The sequence below is a fragment of the Vicugna pacos genome, chromosome 32 (genome assembly GCF_048564905.1).
Source record: "Vicugna pacos chromosome 32, VicPac4, whole genome shotgun sequence".
Lineage (NCBI taxonomy): Eukaryota > Metazoa > Chordata > Mammalia > Artiodactyla > Camelidae > Vicugna > Vicugna pacos.
The window spans coordinates 17259066-17275395 of NC_133018.1; the positions used below are offsets into that span (position 1 = coordinate 17259066).

Genomic DNA, 16330 nt, shown 5'->3' on the forward strand with positions numbered 1-16330 from the left:
GGGTACTTGTGAAAAACACCAAATTCCAGGCATCCACTGCTGACGTACTCAGTCTGGCTCTCCAGGGCTGATGCTCAGGAATCGGTGTTTGTAATAAACATTCAGATTTATTAAACCGTGACTGTTGTATCGCCTAGCACCCTAGGTTAGCATCTGAGAACCATGGGTCAGCTCTGCTGGGAAAGTGCAAACCCATGTAATGGCTGGTACTTGCTGTGTGCAGAGTATTGTACTAAGACTTGGTAAACAGTCACCAGAAACAAATCAATGACTGGGTCTCAACCCTGTAAAATTTACTATCCAGACACAGAGGGACACAAGTGGCAGAAAAGCACAGTGAGTTAGAGCTAGGGGGAAAGGAAGAGCCGTGTGTTAGTAGTACATAATGGTTTTCAGGGAAATGAAAGGTGGGGGAGAGATGCAACATGTAGGGCAAAAGAGGGGTTCGTGACACGAATGTCAAGGTTAGCCTGAGACCGGTGTTGACCTGGGTTTGAACATGCTTTTGTGACCTTGGGGAGAAAAATAGCCAGGGAGTTGCCAATTTGTACCAATTAAGGCAACACTGCTCCCTTCCTCCCAGGTCTATAGTACACACGTTTCCATGCCTCCAAACAGGTATTTAATCGGCACAAAGGCAAACTGCTAAAACTCAGGACGGCCTGGGGCTCTGCCTGAGATTCACCAGGCTGCTCCCTCTGGGGCATCCTTGCAGAGCATTCTTGATCCTGGCACTGCTGCCATTTGGAGCTGGACATTCCTTTGCTGAGGGGCAATTCACTGCATTGTAGAATTTTTAGCAGCATCCCTGGCCTCTATGCACTAGATGCCAATACACCTGTCCTCAGTTGTGTCAACCAAAAAGGTCTCCAGGCATTACCCACTGTCCACGGGGAGACGTGACTGCCCTGGTTGAGAATTCCTATTATGGGGATAACTACTGTTTTGTTGTCCAATCCCTACTTATCTTCTTCCCCTCCACATCCATCCACACGGTCATAGGGGAAAAAACCATTATTTGCACAGTGGTCTGTACACTTGGACGATAGCTGGACAGATTCAAGGCCAGCCAATCTGGATCTCTCCTCCAGGAATCTGGCATGAGGGCTGAGGGACTGGAGCTTAGTCTGGCTGGAATCACATATACGGAAAGAAACAAGCCTGGGTGTGGGCAGCCAGGCCACATAAGAGGCCAGGGTAATCGAGAGAAGAATGGAGCAGAGGGGCAGCCATGAGACTCGGTGTCTTTCTGGATTTAAGACCCCGACTCTCCATAGCTACACAAGTGAGGCTGGGTGAGTTCCTGTTACCTGTGACCCAGGGGCTCTGACAAAGCTCTTATTCTTCATCTTACATTTCTTGGTCATTAAAATGTTTATGATTAAACTAAACCCAAAGCTAACAAAAGGAAGCAAATAATAAAGATTAGAGCAGAAATAGATGAAAGAGAAAACAGAAAAACAATAGAATCAACAAATCCAAAAGCTGGTTCTTTGAAAACATTCACAAAATTGACAGACCTTCAGCCAAACTAAGAATATTAGGGAGAACACACAAATAACTAAAATCAAAACAGACACGGAGACATTACAACCGACCTCACAGAGATAAAAAGGATTATACTACTATGTGCAGTGGAAGACAACAAATTAGAAACACTAGATGAAAGGGGCAAATTCCCAAGTAACACATAAATTACCAAAAATGACTCAAGAAGAAAGACAAAAGGGGGAGGGTATAGCTCAGGGGTAGCGCGTGTGCTTAGCATGCACGAGGTCCTGGGTTCAATCCCCAGTGCCTCCATTAAAAATAAACAAACCTAATTACCTCCCCCTGCAAACAAACCTCCCCCAAAAAATTTTTTAAAAAAAGAAGAGAAAACATGTATGTATGACTAATTACAGTTTGGGTACTGAGGGATTATTCCCATGAGATAGAGTCTAACTTAGAGCACATTTCTCCAACTCCTACGATCCTTCTACATTATTCTGCTTCTACCCTCCCCAGCAACACGCTCCCCCCTTTGGCACAGCCGGAACAAAGAAGAGGAAGCCTGAGCCCGTACCGGAGACATTTGAGGACCATGTCCAAATCCACCAGGTAGGAGATGACATAGGGCTTGCCATTGTCCAGGGTCTCCAAGGCCTGAGAAAAGAGAACAAGGTGATGCAGACAGGCGGACACAGGAAAGAATTAGAGCAAATGGGGAGATGAACAGCACTGGGGCTCAGCACAGACTGAGAAGGGCTGGTGGCTAACTTTATGCTGGACTTCCCAGCCTTTCTGGGCCGTTGCCCCTCCCTCTTCAATGGCAGGGAGCATGAGAAGGGGGATGCGAGAAGGATGTACCAACTTCATTCAATCTTTTCACAAACACAGTTTTTCGAGCTTTTGCTCCATGTCAGATCTAGGTGCTGGGAATACAGAGACAGATCATGGAGCTTATAGAGCAGAAAGCCAGCAAATAATGACACGACTGTTAGTCACAAGTGTTCAGGATGCTAGAAAGTGCCCAACCCAATCGGAGAAGCTCCAGCGTGAGAAGCACCCTGTAGGCTAAAACCTGAAGGATATGTGGGAGGACCCAGGCAAAGGTGGAGGTACAAATGCTGACGAAGGGAAGAGCACCCTGGGCAGAGGAAACAGCATGTGCAAAGGCCCAAAGCTTGGCAGTGAAGAAGCTGAGGGAGAGCTGGTGAGCAGAGCTGTGGGGGGGGGGCCACCGCCCAGCATGAGTTGGGAGATGGAGCCAGCCCAGGCAAGGCCTAGTAGACCATGTGGAGGGGGGACTTTACCCTCAGGATACGGGATGTCATGGAAGGGTGAAGAGCAGAGTGCCATGGTATAATCTGCCTTCTAGAAGGTTCGCTCTGGCTGCTGTGTGCAGTATGGATTGGGAGAGGAAAGGGTACTGCCTCCTGGTTTCTTCCGCTGCTTGCAGCCAGAGAGAAGGCCCACCACACAAAGGGGGTCTGGGAGAGGTGTCCATCCCTGAGGGTCTTTATCCTGGGAAGGCTTCCCCATCATGGTCCCCTTAGCCCCTGAATCGCCTCCTTTCTTAGCCAAACTCACTGCATCAAAGGAGACACTAAGAGGCTCCCCAGGTTGGTGTAGGGGGGTACCCCAAAGGTGTCCAGCCTCTGCCATTCTAACCAGTTACTTGTCAGCAATGCAGCCCTTTCCTGGCTGTCCACAGGATGCTCTGAGCCCATTCACCTTGTGGGATGAGAGGGGAGGGGGCTGAGAACTCACTGCCAGGTAGCTCCGGTCCCGCTCAATCAGATCGGCCAGGCGGTTCAGCAGCCGGCCCCTGTTGGACGCATCCATGCGGCGCCAAGGCGAGCCCAGCTGGAATGCAGCCCGGGCAGCCTTCACTGCCCTGTCCACGTCTTCCTGGAAAACACCCACCAAGGCAACTCAGGCCCTCTCAGCAGTAACTGCCTCCAGATACCTCCTGCCCCGCTGCCAAACGCACCCCACAGGGGCTTCAGTCAGTGCCCATGTGGGAAATGCCCCAGACAGTCCCTCCCAACCTCAAAGGGCCCTGTTTGACCAGCTTCAGAATTAAGCGGTAGGGTTTCTCTCCCTCCCAGGAGTCACAGTGGGAGTGAGGATCCTGACAGTTTTCTTTCCTGGATTTCCAATTCAAAATTGCCCCAAGAGTTTTGCAAGGAGAGGCAGTCAGGGGTGAGTGCTTAGAACTGGCTGTTTTTCCCTTCCTCCTTTCAAAGCAAGCCTAGTGAATGAACCATGCCTGCTAAGACCACTGGCAGTCTCCTGCAAAGGCAGGTTTAACCAGCTTCCCTCTTCTTGAGGAAGCAATAAAATCAACACAGCTAGCATTTTCCATATAGGGAGATGTGTCTCAGGAGGTGGGGAGCATGGTTTTCATTAATACTAAATACATTTACCATCAGACTATCCTGTGAGCCAAAAAAGTAGTCACATTTTCTTTTAGGAAAGGGAGTAAGACCTTAAATGTGCATATAGAAGACTGTCTTAAAGCAGAGGGCAGGAGGCATTCTTGAATTATTTTTAATGCTTTCTGTATTTTAAAAAATATTTTTTACTGAAAGTCCAATTTTTAAATTTTAAAATTAATATTACTGTTTTTATATTACTATGAGTGTACGTAATTAAAACAAAATACAAGACAGACACCAGAGCTAGATCTCAGGAGACCCCAGTTCTACTCAACAAGATTTCCATCTAGCTGTGCACTTCCTTTCTCTGACCTTCAACTTCCAGGTCTGGAAAGGAGAGACTGGATTAGATGTTCTCAAATTCAATTTCAAGCCTACAATTCCACAACTGTATGATTTCTTGAACCCAGGTACAATCTAGCACCTTTGTCTACAAGGAAGAGTTTCTGTGGCTTTACTTACTCAAAAATTTTAATTGGCATTTTTTTAGTTACGGAAGTAATACACACATGGTAAGGTTTCAGCCATACAAAAACACATAAAGTTAAAAAATGAAACCATCCTTGCCCATCTCCAACCGGCTCAGCCCTGCCCCGAGGTTAAGTCACCAGTTCTCACCTTGTCCCCTTCAGCTACGTGACAGATGACATCCCCGGTGGATGGATTGACCGTGGGGAAGGTCTTCTTGCTGATGGCGTCATGCCACTCATTGTTTATGAAGATCTGCAACGAGAAGGAAGAAAGTCCTCAGGACCAGCGCTCCTCCTGATACTACCACCAGTGATGTTAAAAGAAAAAAAATCAGAAAGTACAAATGCGAATTAGCTTCAGAGGGATGTGGCCTGTAAGTTAAAAGCACAGGCGTGGAGACAGTTTGAGCTGGAGCACCCAGTCTGCCAAGTGCTGTGGGTAAGTCACTTGACCCTCCAATGCCTTGGTTTCTTTGACCTGAAAAATGAAGAGTACGTTCCTACATTATCATTTATCTGTATCTATTGCTGTGTAACGTCACCTCAAAATCTGGTGGCTTAAAGTGTTTTATCATTCTCTCTCAAAGTTGTGTCCAGTGATTGGGCTCAGGTGGGCAAGGCTTGCTCATGTGGTTGCAGAGCAAGGGCACCTGGGGCTGCAGGTGCGAGATGGCTTCTTCACTCATCGGTCCGGCACCGCCTGGCAGCTTGGGCTTCCTGACATTATGGCAGACGCAGGCTAGTCGGGCCTCCCACGAGACAGCTGGCTTCCCCAGAGTGTTCCAAGACACCAGGCAGAAGCCGAAAGGCTTCTTAAGAACTAGCTTTAGAAATCACATGGCCTCATTTCTGCCACCAAATTCCATTGATGAGTGTGAGTCACAGGCCCAGTCCAGACTCACAGGGAGGAGAGGCGACTCCTCTGCTTGGGAGGAGCTGCAAAGAATGAGCAACCCCCTGTCCTCTGCCTCACTACTGTGAGGGTTGTTGTGAGAACCCGGTTAGGTTATTCTTTCATCCACTCAGTAAATACTTCGTGAACACCTGTGATGCACCGGCACCATTCTAGGGCTGAGGACACCATGGGAACCAAACTCAGTAAGGACCTTTCTCTCGTGGAGCTGATGTTCTGGTGGGCACAAATAAATAAGCAATCAAGTACACAAGGCAACCTCAGATTGCAGTTTTAAGTACAAAGGGGAAAAACAGGATCCAGAGAGAGTATTAAAATGGGGAGGAGAGAGAACTCAAGCTGGGGTGGTCAGGGAGGGCTTCTCGGAGGAGCAGGCATTTGACTTGAGCCCCGACTGATGAAAAGGAGCCAGCCACCAGAAGAAAAGGAGGATGAGTCCAGGCAGCAGGAACAGCAAGTGCAATGGCTCTGGGGCAGGAACAAGTGGTGTATCTGAGAAAAAAAAACAGGCAGCTAGAATTACTGGCGAACCAGAAGGAAGTGCTAGGAGATGGGGTCAGAGAGGAGGGCGGGTCCTGTGATGCCCTCAGCTCAGGGGGAAGCAGCTAGCAGGTCATTTCCAGTGGAGGGAAGGGTGTCGCAGAAAGAGTTCAGGCTGGAAGCCAGGTGGACCGAGTTCATGCTGGACTCAGCCCTACCCTGTGCACGCACTCCCCTCTCTGAGACTCGGCCTCACCTCCTGATGACCTTAGGAGCAGGAGGAGGGTCTGGCACACTCTCTGTGACCATTCTGAACATCTGTTCCCACTGTCACCCCGAGTGCAGGCTCAGGTCTCACAGTCCCACACCCAGCAGCTTCACTGAAGCACTAGAAGCCAGAGGTCAGGGAGCTCCAGAGGGAGGCAGGCCCTGGTGGGTGGGGGGTGAGCCTGGCTGGTCCTGTACTGTTCCCTCCAACCCCTTCCCCCTAGCTGACCAGGATGGTTCACCCGGTCCCACGAGGAAGGATGTCCTGCCCACCTGCATGCCATGGAAATGGTGAATGACTGTTGCTAGCTACTCATTATGTGGCAGCCCTGGTACCAGGAGCTTTCTGCACCTGGCTTATTCCCATTTAAACCTCACAGCAAACCTAGGTGAGCTTCATCCTCTCCACAGTGAGGGACACTGAGGCACAGAACAGTCAAGCTACTTGATCAAGATCACACAGCAGTGAGGGCAGAGCTCAGATTTAAACCCATGTCATCAGAACTCCAAGGCCTGTACTCATTGCCCAGTTCTTCCCCCAACTCCAGCCTCCAGTCAGAGCCCAAGTCTGCCTTCAAGGAGGTCAGAACTCTTGTTTCCTAGTCTCCATCCTCATGGTGTACTTACTGCCCTATTGCAAGTCTGATTTTGACTTTTTATTATGGGTGCTGTAAAAAGCACCAGCCTCTAAGCCAGACAGACGTGGATTCGAATCCTGGCTCTACCCCTCACAAGCTGTGACCTTGGGCCAGTCCTCTCATATCCAGATGCTTCATCAGCCCCTGGGAATAATATATCTGGGGGCTGATGTGAGGATTAAATTCAATGAGGAATGTAAAGCTCCAAAGCCAGGACCCTACACACAGTGGGTCTCACCACTACAATCACAACATCACTCCAGATGCCTGCACAGCAACATACTAAATTAGTTCATCCGGAATAAGTTTTCATTATTTGCAAAGATCAGATATGAAGTGGCAAAGTGGGCCAATCTGGTTAAACTCCCCAGTCCTCACCCCTTCCTCCCTGGGCAGGGCCCACGCTGTGCCCCTGATCTAAGGCCACTCCCTGGCACCTATCTGCCTCTCAATGCCCTGGATTTGCTGAGTCACTCTCCACTGTTGAATTTTCAACAATTCATCCTCCCTTCTAACTGACAGGAGGAGTTGAAATACTGAATTACCAAAATGTGATACAAAGACAGGAAGTGAGCAAGTGCTGTTAGAAAAATGGAGCTGACAGGCTTGCTCAATGCAGGGTTGCCACAAACCTTCAATTTGTAAAAAAAAAAAACCAGAAACACGCAGTATCTGCGAAGTGCAGTAAGACGAGGTCTGCCTGTATTCCTGACGCGGCTGCTGCAGCAAACATCCTTGACGCGCATCTCTGCACTTGGGGCAGATTACCATATGAAAATTAGAATTGCTGAACTGGAGGATAACATGATCCTCGGCTGCCTCAGATATCTTTTTTCCAGGCCCCTGAGGATTAGGAACTGCAAACAGAAACTTGGTGTGGGGGAGGGTGGCTTAGAAACCGGGGCAGGGACAGCAGAGCTGGGAGAAGGACTGGAGGACCCTGGGGAGGAGTCCTAACCAAGGCAAGGACAGAGCGATATTCTGGTGCCACCGCCACCTCATGGCAATGGATAGTCATAAACTGCCTGAGGTCACCAAAAAAGGTTAAATACCAATAGCTCCAATTTACAGAGGCAGGACACATTCTAGAAAAATTTTATTTTCAAACTTGGATGGATGAAAGAATTAGGAATCTGTTACCAAGGAAATTTACATCCCTGGAGTATGTCATTTTCCCCAAGAGTGAGTGAGCAAATGTGGTTTTCTATCCTGGGGTGACTCCTGCTGGCACTGGCTTTTTCAGTAGCAGTTGGGCGATTTATGTCTAAGAGAAAACAGATGCTGTCTTTCATATCACACAGTCCTAAGGAGAAATGCTCAAGATAAACACGGAATGCCACACACATTCACACTTCTTCATACAATCATCTAGAAACCTCAGGGTTAGTTTGGGGTTAAAGCCAAGGGCAGCCACTTCCCCTAGACTTGCTGGAGACTTATGGCACCTGACGCCAGCCTTCCCCTCCCCTCCCCTCCTCATCCCCCAGGGCCTTTGGTCCCAGTTCCTGGACTTCCACCACTTCCAAGATGGGAGGGAAAACTCTCCTGTGGACTGTTTCCCAGGCAGGCACTGTTTCAATTTGTCAATGTGCCAATGGGCTTATGGTTTGGCAATCTCTATCTCGCTATAATCCATTCTTCTGGTCCATTTTATCACTCCCTGCATGTACCCACAAACCTGTTCATGTTAACTCCCATATTCTTTGCAAAGACGCCCTTTGGAGTGGAACTACTGGATTCCAGTGGCTTGCTACTAGAGAACAAAATTGTAAACACAGTTTCATACAGGACAACTATTCATGTCTTCAATAAATATTTACTGAGCAGTGATTATATTCCAGTCTTGGTGCTGGGAATACAAATGTGAACACAAACTCGGCTCCTCGCATCTGATTTCAAATATTCAATCCAGTTGTCTCATAAAAATCTACATCCTTGTTTGACCACAGGGCCTGGTCACGAGGCAGCACAGCCTGTGGCTAAGGGCGTATGTGATAGAGATGGACAGAACTAATCTTGAGCTCTGGTTTCATAATCTATAAGATAGGATGTGGTTCCTAGGTTGTTAGTAGGATGAAAGGTGAAAATGTAGGTACAAGTTATCAGGCAAAGAGGGCCTGACAGATCATAAGTGATCAATAATTATGATTATAGGATCAGGGGACACATGTGTGTCCACAACACACACATCTGGTCTCAGTTTGACCTCAATACCACAAACGTTCTTATAACCCAGTCACCTGTGACTCAGCATGTTCCCAGCGTGTCCTAGGCAGGCAGGAGACACTGAATGGCATTCGTGTTCATTTATAATAGAAGCAGAAGTAACCAAGGTGGGGCCAGTGAAATCCTCAGATTCCCTGGCTTCCCTGAATCTATTGTTTATACAATGGATCTTAAAACTCCTAAACAAGCAATTAAACCAGTGCGATCAGCATGGGGAATATTTCACTTGACTCATTTGGCATATAGTCACTCCAGGCCACTGGTTAGCCTAACACAAAAGACTCTCCCAAGGAAAACAAGATGAATCAAATTCCTATTCTGTATAGACTGCCTGTCAGCAGTGATTGTCTGCAGGGGTGGGGCATCAGAGGACTGCCACGTTCTTTTTTGTTGTTGTTTTTATATTAGCTTACAGGTTACTTATTTTTAAAGAAACAAAACATTTAAGTCAAATTCCCTTTGATATATTAGCCACACGCAGATTCCCTGTGTAGCTCAGCCATCAAGCCAAGGAGCATTTTCCTTCCAAAACATTTTTATCCATTTACATATAGCTTTATCCATCCACATTCAATGGGAAATTTGCTTTGGTAGTGGTTTTAATTAGTTTACATCTCTCAGAGTGGTGTACATTTCATCCCCTTGAAACATTGTTTTTGAGATCCATTTATTCATACAGCTCCAGCTAATTCCTTTAACTACTGCATGCAGAGAATTATTCCTTCCTGTGGGGGACTGTATAGCTCAAGTGGTAGAGTGCATGCTTAGCATACACAAGTCCTGGGTTCAATCCCCAGCACCTCCTCTAAAAATAATACAAATAAGTAAACCTAATTACCCTTCTCAAAAAAAATTTTTAATGTAAATAATTAATTTTTTTTAAAAAAGAATTATTCCTTCCTATAACTGTTAACATATGTTGTTTATCTATTTCGTCATGGAACACATGCTGGCTTATTTCTTGGTTTTTGCTAACATGTGGCAACGAACATCTCTATGTGCCCATGTGTATTTCCAGTATTTCCATCTCAAAACACACTTCTGTAACGTTTGACATTTTGTACTGAGGATGTATTACTGTTTGAATGAGAAAATTCTAAATAGGGAGATCCTTTCTTAATTCCCTTTTGGTCAGTTCTCTCTTTAGTTTCTGAGTTTTGTGATCAAGAGACTAAAAATAGAGACACAAATTTAATTCATCCCAAACTTCCATTCAACTTTACGGCAACCTAGCTCACCCCTTCAGGAAACAACTTACAACTACAACAGCTCCCACATAAAATGGAGTTATATCATCACTATATTGTAAGCTCAACAGCATCACCGTTACCTCCTATTTAAGGCTTCAGTAAATACAGAGATAAAGCCAGGCACATGTTAAGGGCTGTGCAAGGACTGACCCTCTTTTATCCTCACAGCAACCATACCATGTAGATGGGATTTTTATCCCATTTTACAGATACAGCAGCTGAAGTACAGAATTAAGTAACTGCACCCCACCCTCCATATCCCCCGTTTCCTGCCTCATTTTTCTCCATATACACTGATTGCCTTCCTCGCATTTCACTTATTTGTCTATTTCCACCTTCCAAGATGCAAGCTTCCCATGGATAGGAGGAATTACTGTCTGTTTTGTTGATTGGAACTGGGGGTGAGACAGGCTGGGACCTGGGACCCTTTGCTGCAGTGCTTGCACCTGGACAAATGTCTCCTCAAGCAACAGAATACACAGAAACTATAAGGGACTAAAATTAACTGTGTACATGCCCAGTTGGGGCAAATTATGAACAGGAAGATACAAAAACAGGACCAGATGGCTTTACAGGGGAATTCTACCAAACATTCAGAGAAGAGTTAATGCCCATCCTTCTAAACCTATTACAAAAGATTGCACACAGCACCACCAAGGGGGTAGGCCAACCACCCAGGCCACCCCTCTGGCCTGACGGGTGGATCCACCCCCACCATCACCCCATTTAAGGGATCAGCTCGCCCCCACTCAGGGAACAAGCAAGGGAACCTGTTATTTGTTATACTTGTTTAGAGAAGTCATTCTGGCTTATACATGAGTTAACTTGAATTTTACACTAACTAAAATAGCCTGTTTGTGGCCTTTCAGACATGCATTATACATCTGCTTTGATTATTCAAGAAAAGGGCAAACTGACCAGAAGTAAAGTATGTCCATGTTAGAGATAAAAATTAAATGCTCCTCCTCCTGGGACGCCAATGCTATTACTCCCTTGATGATAAGACTCCCTTCCCAGGAGCCAAGGCCATACTGACTCCTTATGTACGTGCTGGTCTGTTCTTTTTTTTTTTCCCCGAAGCCTTGAAGAAATGTAACCCTGACTTGTTTAACGTTCTTTGTTCTGACAAGATACAAAACTGTGCTGGAAGCCATGCTTCTCCGGAGCAACAACTCAGAGTAATCTGAGAAGCGGGCTTCCAGACTAGTCCTCAGTTTGGCTCAAATAAAACTCTTTCCTATTCTTATTACTGATTGTTTATTGATTGTTTTTGTCAACAGTTATTATCATCAATCAACTTGAATTGGTGATGTTGAAGAATTAAAAAAAGAATTAGTCACGCCTCATCCAGAGAAATTACTCTGCTGAAACCACAGTCCCTTGGGTTTTCTTTGGTGTTGCCTTTTACAGATCTTAATTACTCTCCAAGTCAGGGAAGAAAAAAAAAGAATGAAAAATGAAAATCAGTTTCCTTGACAGAGGTGTGTCCCTAAAACCCACCAAGGATGAGAAATGTTGATCTTCATGAAGACCGGCCATAAAGGTCCCTGCAGGTGAGTGGGAAGTGGAACTCGTCCTGAAATCTTCCTAAGCCAGCCAAGAAGATCTCCCCCAACCCTGCAGCTCCACATAGGACAAGGAGAGGCAAGAGGACCCAGGAAGGTCAGCCAGACCACCCAACTCTGCCTCTTTTGGGTTAGGAAATATAGGTGTGAAGGAGAAGCCCTATTGCCTGTGCCCCGCCCCCAACCCCAAGGAGAGAACCAACAAGCTTGAAATACAGCATTCCCCAGGTGCCCTCAGGAGAGAAACCCAGGGCCTACAAGAGCAACTTCAAAGTTTATTTAAGAACTCCTTTTGGGGAAGCTCCAGACTTCAGAGCAGTTCATTGAACATCAAGGGACCAATAACCCCCAGGGAGATGTCCAGGCATATGATCTGGCTTGTACCTAGAGCCCCTGGTAAGAGACTCAGAATTTTAGGATTAGTCTTGGCATTCTTGCCCACAGTGTTTGCAACAATACAACACTGAAGACGACCCCAGGGAGCTTTAAAAGGGACCGGTTCCAGCAGAGTGTCATGCTCATGTGGAGTGCTTTGCAGCCCTTAGGAAGAATAAATAAGATAAGAATAGGAAGATAATCCAGATACTCTTTGTTCAGTGAGACAGAGCTTCAGAACGGTAAGTGCTATGATCTCGTTTATGTTAAAAAAAAAAAAAACTGATGCACACTCACTCATGGGCTCTCTCTCTTACAGACACACACACACACACACACAAATGCAAAGAAAATGTCTGCAAGACCACAGACCTACCAGTTAACAGTGCTCCTGGAAGGAGTGCACAGGGGTAGGTGGGAAGTTTCATGTACTCTCTGCATTTGTACCCAATAAGCAAGGGTTACTTCTATGATCTTAAAAAAAATCTGATCAAGAAAAGTAGCCTCAGAAAGATTCTACTCTGCTCCCTCAATTTACATTCCCAAACTAAATGTGCTATGTGCCAGGACTGTGTGCACCTTTGAAACCTGTTTCCTCACCTCCAAGTGAGCACAAAGTAGCATAATCTTAATTAGGTCCTGTGGCTACAAAGGCGTGGAGTGCTACCGCCTTTCCCTTGAGAATATTTCTGCTACATCTTTTTGATGTTCAGGTCTTCCAAGCATGGTTAAGTAGCCTACCGAGGAAGCAGCAGGTGCTGCCTTTTTGGCTTGTGTTATGCATGTGTGTTTTATTCTGTCTTTTTCCCCTAATATCCGTTAAATCACATAGATGTACCTTCACTCATGGCCTGTGTGTAGATCTGCAGCCAAGCTCTTGGTCAGACGAGCAGGTCCCCGATAGAAACCAGTCAGCCAGGGGATGGCTCTACAGCATCCCAGGTTAGCAGTGATCCCTTTATTCCCACCCAGAGTTGCATCAGTAGTACCATGGGAAGTTCTGGTTATCAGTTACTCTTGGGAGCCTAGATGTGAACCCCAACTTTGCCACTTACTTCAGACTCAGTAAACCTCTATGTAACTCAGTCTCTTCATCTGTTAAATGGAGATAAGCACGGTACCTACCTCCCAGGGCTGTTTTAAGGATGAAATGACAACACAGGTAACCGTTTAGATGGGTGCCAGGTACAAAGGATGTGCACAGAGAATAGGAGCCCACTGGGTTTATGAGGCTCTGTGCTGGCCCTCTGACCTCCTCCCCACTTTACAGAAATGGAAGGGCAGGAACTATATTTGTTGCACAAACAAAAGGAACACTTTCATAGCCCAGTTCCCCCTCTGAATTCCAGCACTTTACCCAAACTCAAAGATCAAAAGAGAAAATATTCCCAAGTCGTAGTTGAGCAAGAAATCAGGCACTAGTAATCGGTGTTATCCTGGAAGGCCATTCCTTGCTTTGATTAAAGAAAGTCAGCTCTTTGGAAGGCGCCGTCACCATTTGGGGACTGCACTCAGTGGCGTAGGTCCCCACCTTTTCCCAATTTCCTCATTGGAAGCGCCTGGACGCCGAGTGGCCTTGACCTCTCCCTTAGCGAATTGGTGAACCTTGGCTGAAAAGGACCCCTCCTTTTCTTGTTTTTCCTTTTGGCCTTCCTTGGAAGACGGCATGAGTCAAGGGATAAGGGAGAGAACTCCGAAGACAGAAAGGTTCCTGCAAAGAGGGTCTTAGATGGACATGTCCCCTGGGTGGGTGATATGAAGACTCTGTGCAGATATAGGGGCGATTAAGAAGCTCAAAAGCCGAGGACGATCGAGGGAAGGATGGAACCCCGAGAGTCAGCCTTGGAAAACGGAGTCAAATAAGCGGCCAAAGTCACAGCCAGATAATGGAACGGAGGTGTCAGAAGTGGCGAAAGGGCCAAACCGCTCACAGGCAGGGAAGGGAGGGTGTGCAGAAAGAGCAACTGCAGCAAACCACTCGGGCCCCAAGTGGGTAAACTGAGGCCCAAAGGGGCCCCGGGCCTTCCCAGCAGCGGGCTCCGTCCCCGCAGAGAACGAAGCGCTGGCCGGGACGGGGCCGGCGGCCTCACCTGGTTGTAGATGACTTCGGGCTGCTGGTTGGGGGCCGGCACGGCCTGGGTGGCGGCGGCCGACAGCAGGCGGCGGCCCAGGCGGGGTCCGAAGCGGGAGGCCGCGACCGCGGCGCTGCGCAACATGCTGAAGCTGGAGCTGGTGCGCGGGGCGGGGCGCGGACGGCGTGTGCTGGGTCCCAGGCCTCGGGGATCGCGATGCCCCAGGCCTCTCCCCGCCCCCGGTCCTGCCGCCAATGGGCGGGCGCGGGGGGGGCGGGGCCCGGGGACGGGCTCGCGCCTCCACCACGCCCCCGGCGGAGCTGCCCCTCGGGCCCCTGCTGCCAGTGCGCGCTCCCGGGGAGTGGAGCCCCGACGTGGCACGCCGCGGGTGTAGACCTCGCGAATTCAGCGCGCACTGGCTGAATCCCTACTGTGTCCCTGAACCTCTAAATGTGTACAGGCCTGAACCGGAGCGACCCTGACCCCGACTTCCGGGGCCTTACACTGTAGTGGAAGAGAATGACCTTAAAATAATTTCAGAGAGTGATAAGGGACGTGAAGAAAATGAATAGAGTGAAGAGATGGTTAAGACAGAGGGCACTGCTTTTAAATTCCGAGGCCAGGAAATGACACGTGAGACCTGAATTGTCAAGGTTTGTGCCTAAGGGAGAGCTTTGCAGGGGGAAGGAACAGCAAGGGGACCTTGAGATGGGATCCCCTGGCTTGTGTATAGAAAGGGAAAGACTGGAGGCCAGCTAATGAAAGGGGAGAGGGTTGGGGGCTGAGGTGAGACGTGAGCAGGGCCAGAGCTGGAAGGATCTTAGAGATGAGGGGTTTGGCACAGCAGAGTGACTTTCTTGTTTTCATCTTAAACTCATTGGTTTCTCATTCTGTGGAAAATGGACTACAGGAGGGCAGGGGTGGAAGTAAGGATCTTGCAAAGTACTTTATTCCACAGACATCCTGGAGCTGGGCACGGGGGACAGGGGGAGGAATGAGAGAACATTGGATAGGAAGGCAGATGAATACTGGGTCAAATGTGTGCATTTCAGTCAGACAAGTATCAGCAAAAGCCCAAGAAGGAGGGAAGAGATGTGGCAGGAGTTGCTGAGCTGGGCAGAAATAAGTCTTTTGACAGCAGAGAAGCAGAGGAAAGGGGCACATCTAGGTAGCGAGTGTCTAGGGAGCTGTCTGAGGCTCCAGCCTTTGGAGCTGAAGCCAAAGAGGTTGACCAAGGCCCAAGTATGAAGTACCAGGCAAAAATGTGTTGATCCAAGGTCTGAAGGAGACCAGCAGAGACAGTGTGTTTTGCTTTGCTTTGAAGAACTAATACGATGTCAAAAGGATATCGTAGTAGTTAACAGAGCTGCTAAAATAGATATGCCACAAAATTCTGGTGGCTAAACTCAAAAAGGTCCCTGCCTGGGGGAAGGTATAGCTCAGTGGTAGAGTAAGTGCCTCCCATGCACAAGGTCCTGGGTTCAATCCCCACTACCTTAAACAAACAAATAAACCTAATGACCTCCTCCCCCCAAAAAACAAAAAATTAAAACAAAACAAAACGAAAGTCCCTGCGCATGTGAGTCTCATACGGGCATTCCCCTCCAGGCAGGAACTCAGGGACGTGGGCTGTTTTCTTTATGTGACTCTGAGGTCAAAACCTAATTCCCACAGTCACCCTAGGGCTCAGCACCACTCCAGACAGCTGAAAGAGAAAAAAATCATCGAGGACGGCACAGGGGAGGTTTTTATAAGCTGAGCCTGTTTCATTGACTAGAATTCAGTGACACGGCCATTCCTCCATATAAAGGAGTCTTGGAAACAGGCTCTGTGCCCAGGAAAAAGAGGAGTAGGTTTGGAGATCAGCTGCAGAGATAAGACTGCAGCGCGGGTCTCCATCTCTTCTCTGAGGGCAGCATCCAGCCCCCACTTCCCCTTCTGCAAGACGTCTTGCGTTCTTCCACCTAGTAATGTGTGTGACAGATCTTCTGTAACAGCACCCAAGGAAAGCGCTCTTGGGTGGACATTTAGGTTGTTTCCAATCTTTTGTCATTACAAACAATGCTGCAATGTATATCCTTGAGAAATTCATAGAAAGGAAGCTATTAAATCAGAGGATATGTACAGTTTAAATGTAACTATTGCTATATT

At 47.6% G+C, this 16330-nt stretch overlaps 1 protein-coding gene, 1 long non-coding RNA gene and 1 other non-coding gene across 3 annotated transcripts in view; 2 read left to right on the forward strand and 1 right to left on the reverse strand.

The window, feature by feature from the left end:
• Nucleotides 1–2097, forward strand: part of LOC116276583 (uncharacterized) — a 25611-nt gene extending 23514 nt beyond the window's left edge. The window contains exon 4 of the long non-coding RNA XR_004186060.2: nt 2008–2097. This is a non-coding gene — a long non-coding RNA (uncharacterized lncRNA). The remainder of the gene's footprint in view (nt 1–2007) is intronic.
• The window catches only part of ALDH2 (aldehyde dehydrogenase 2 family member), a 27561-nt gene extending 13170 nt beyond the window's left edge, over nt 1–14391 (reverse strand). The window contains exons 1-4 of the mRNA XM_006204835.4: nt 14198–14391; nt 4542–4646; nt 3253–3393; nt 2066–2145 (exon numbers count right to left, since the gene is read on the reverse strand). Coding sequence (XP_006204897.2) covers nt 2066–2145; nt 3253–3393; nt 4542–4646; nt 14198–14323 — 452 coding nt within the window. The 5' untranslated portion in view covers nt 14324–14391. The remainder of the gene's footprint in view (nt 1–2065; nt 2146–3252; nt 3394–4541; nt 4647–14197) is intronic.
• Nucleotides 14392–15607: 1216 nt separating this feature from the next.
• On the forward strand, nt 15608–15682 carry TRNAG-CCC (transfer RNA glycine (anticodon CCC)). The gene has a single exon. It is a non-coding gene; the product is annotated as a tRNA-Gly (tRNA).
• Nucleotides 15683–16330: the final 648 nt, after the last annotated feature.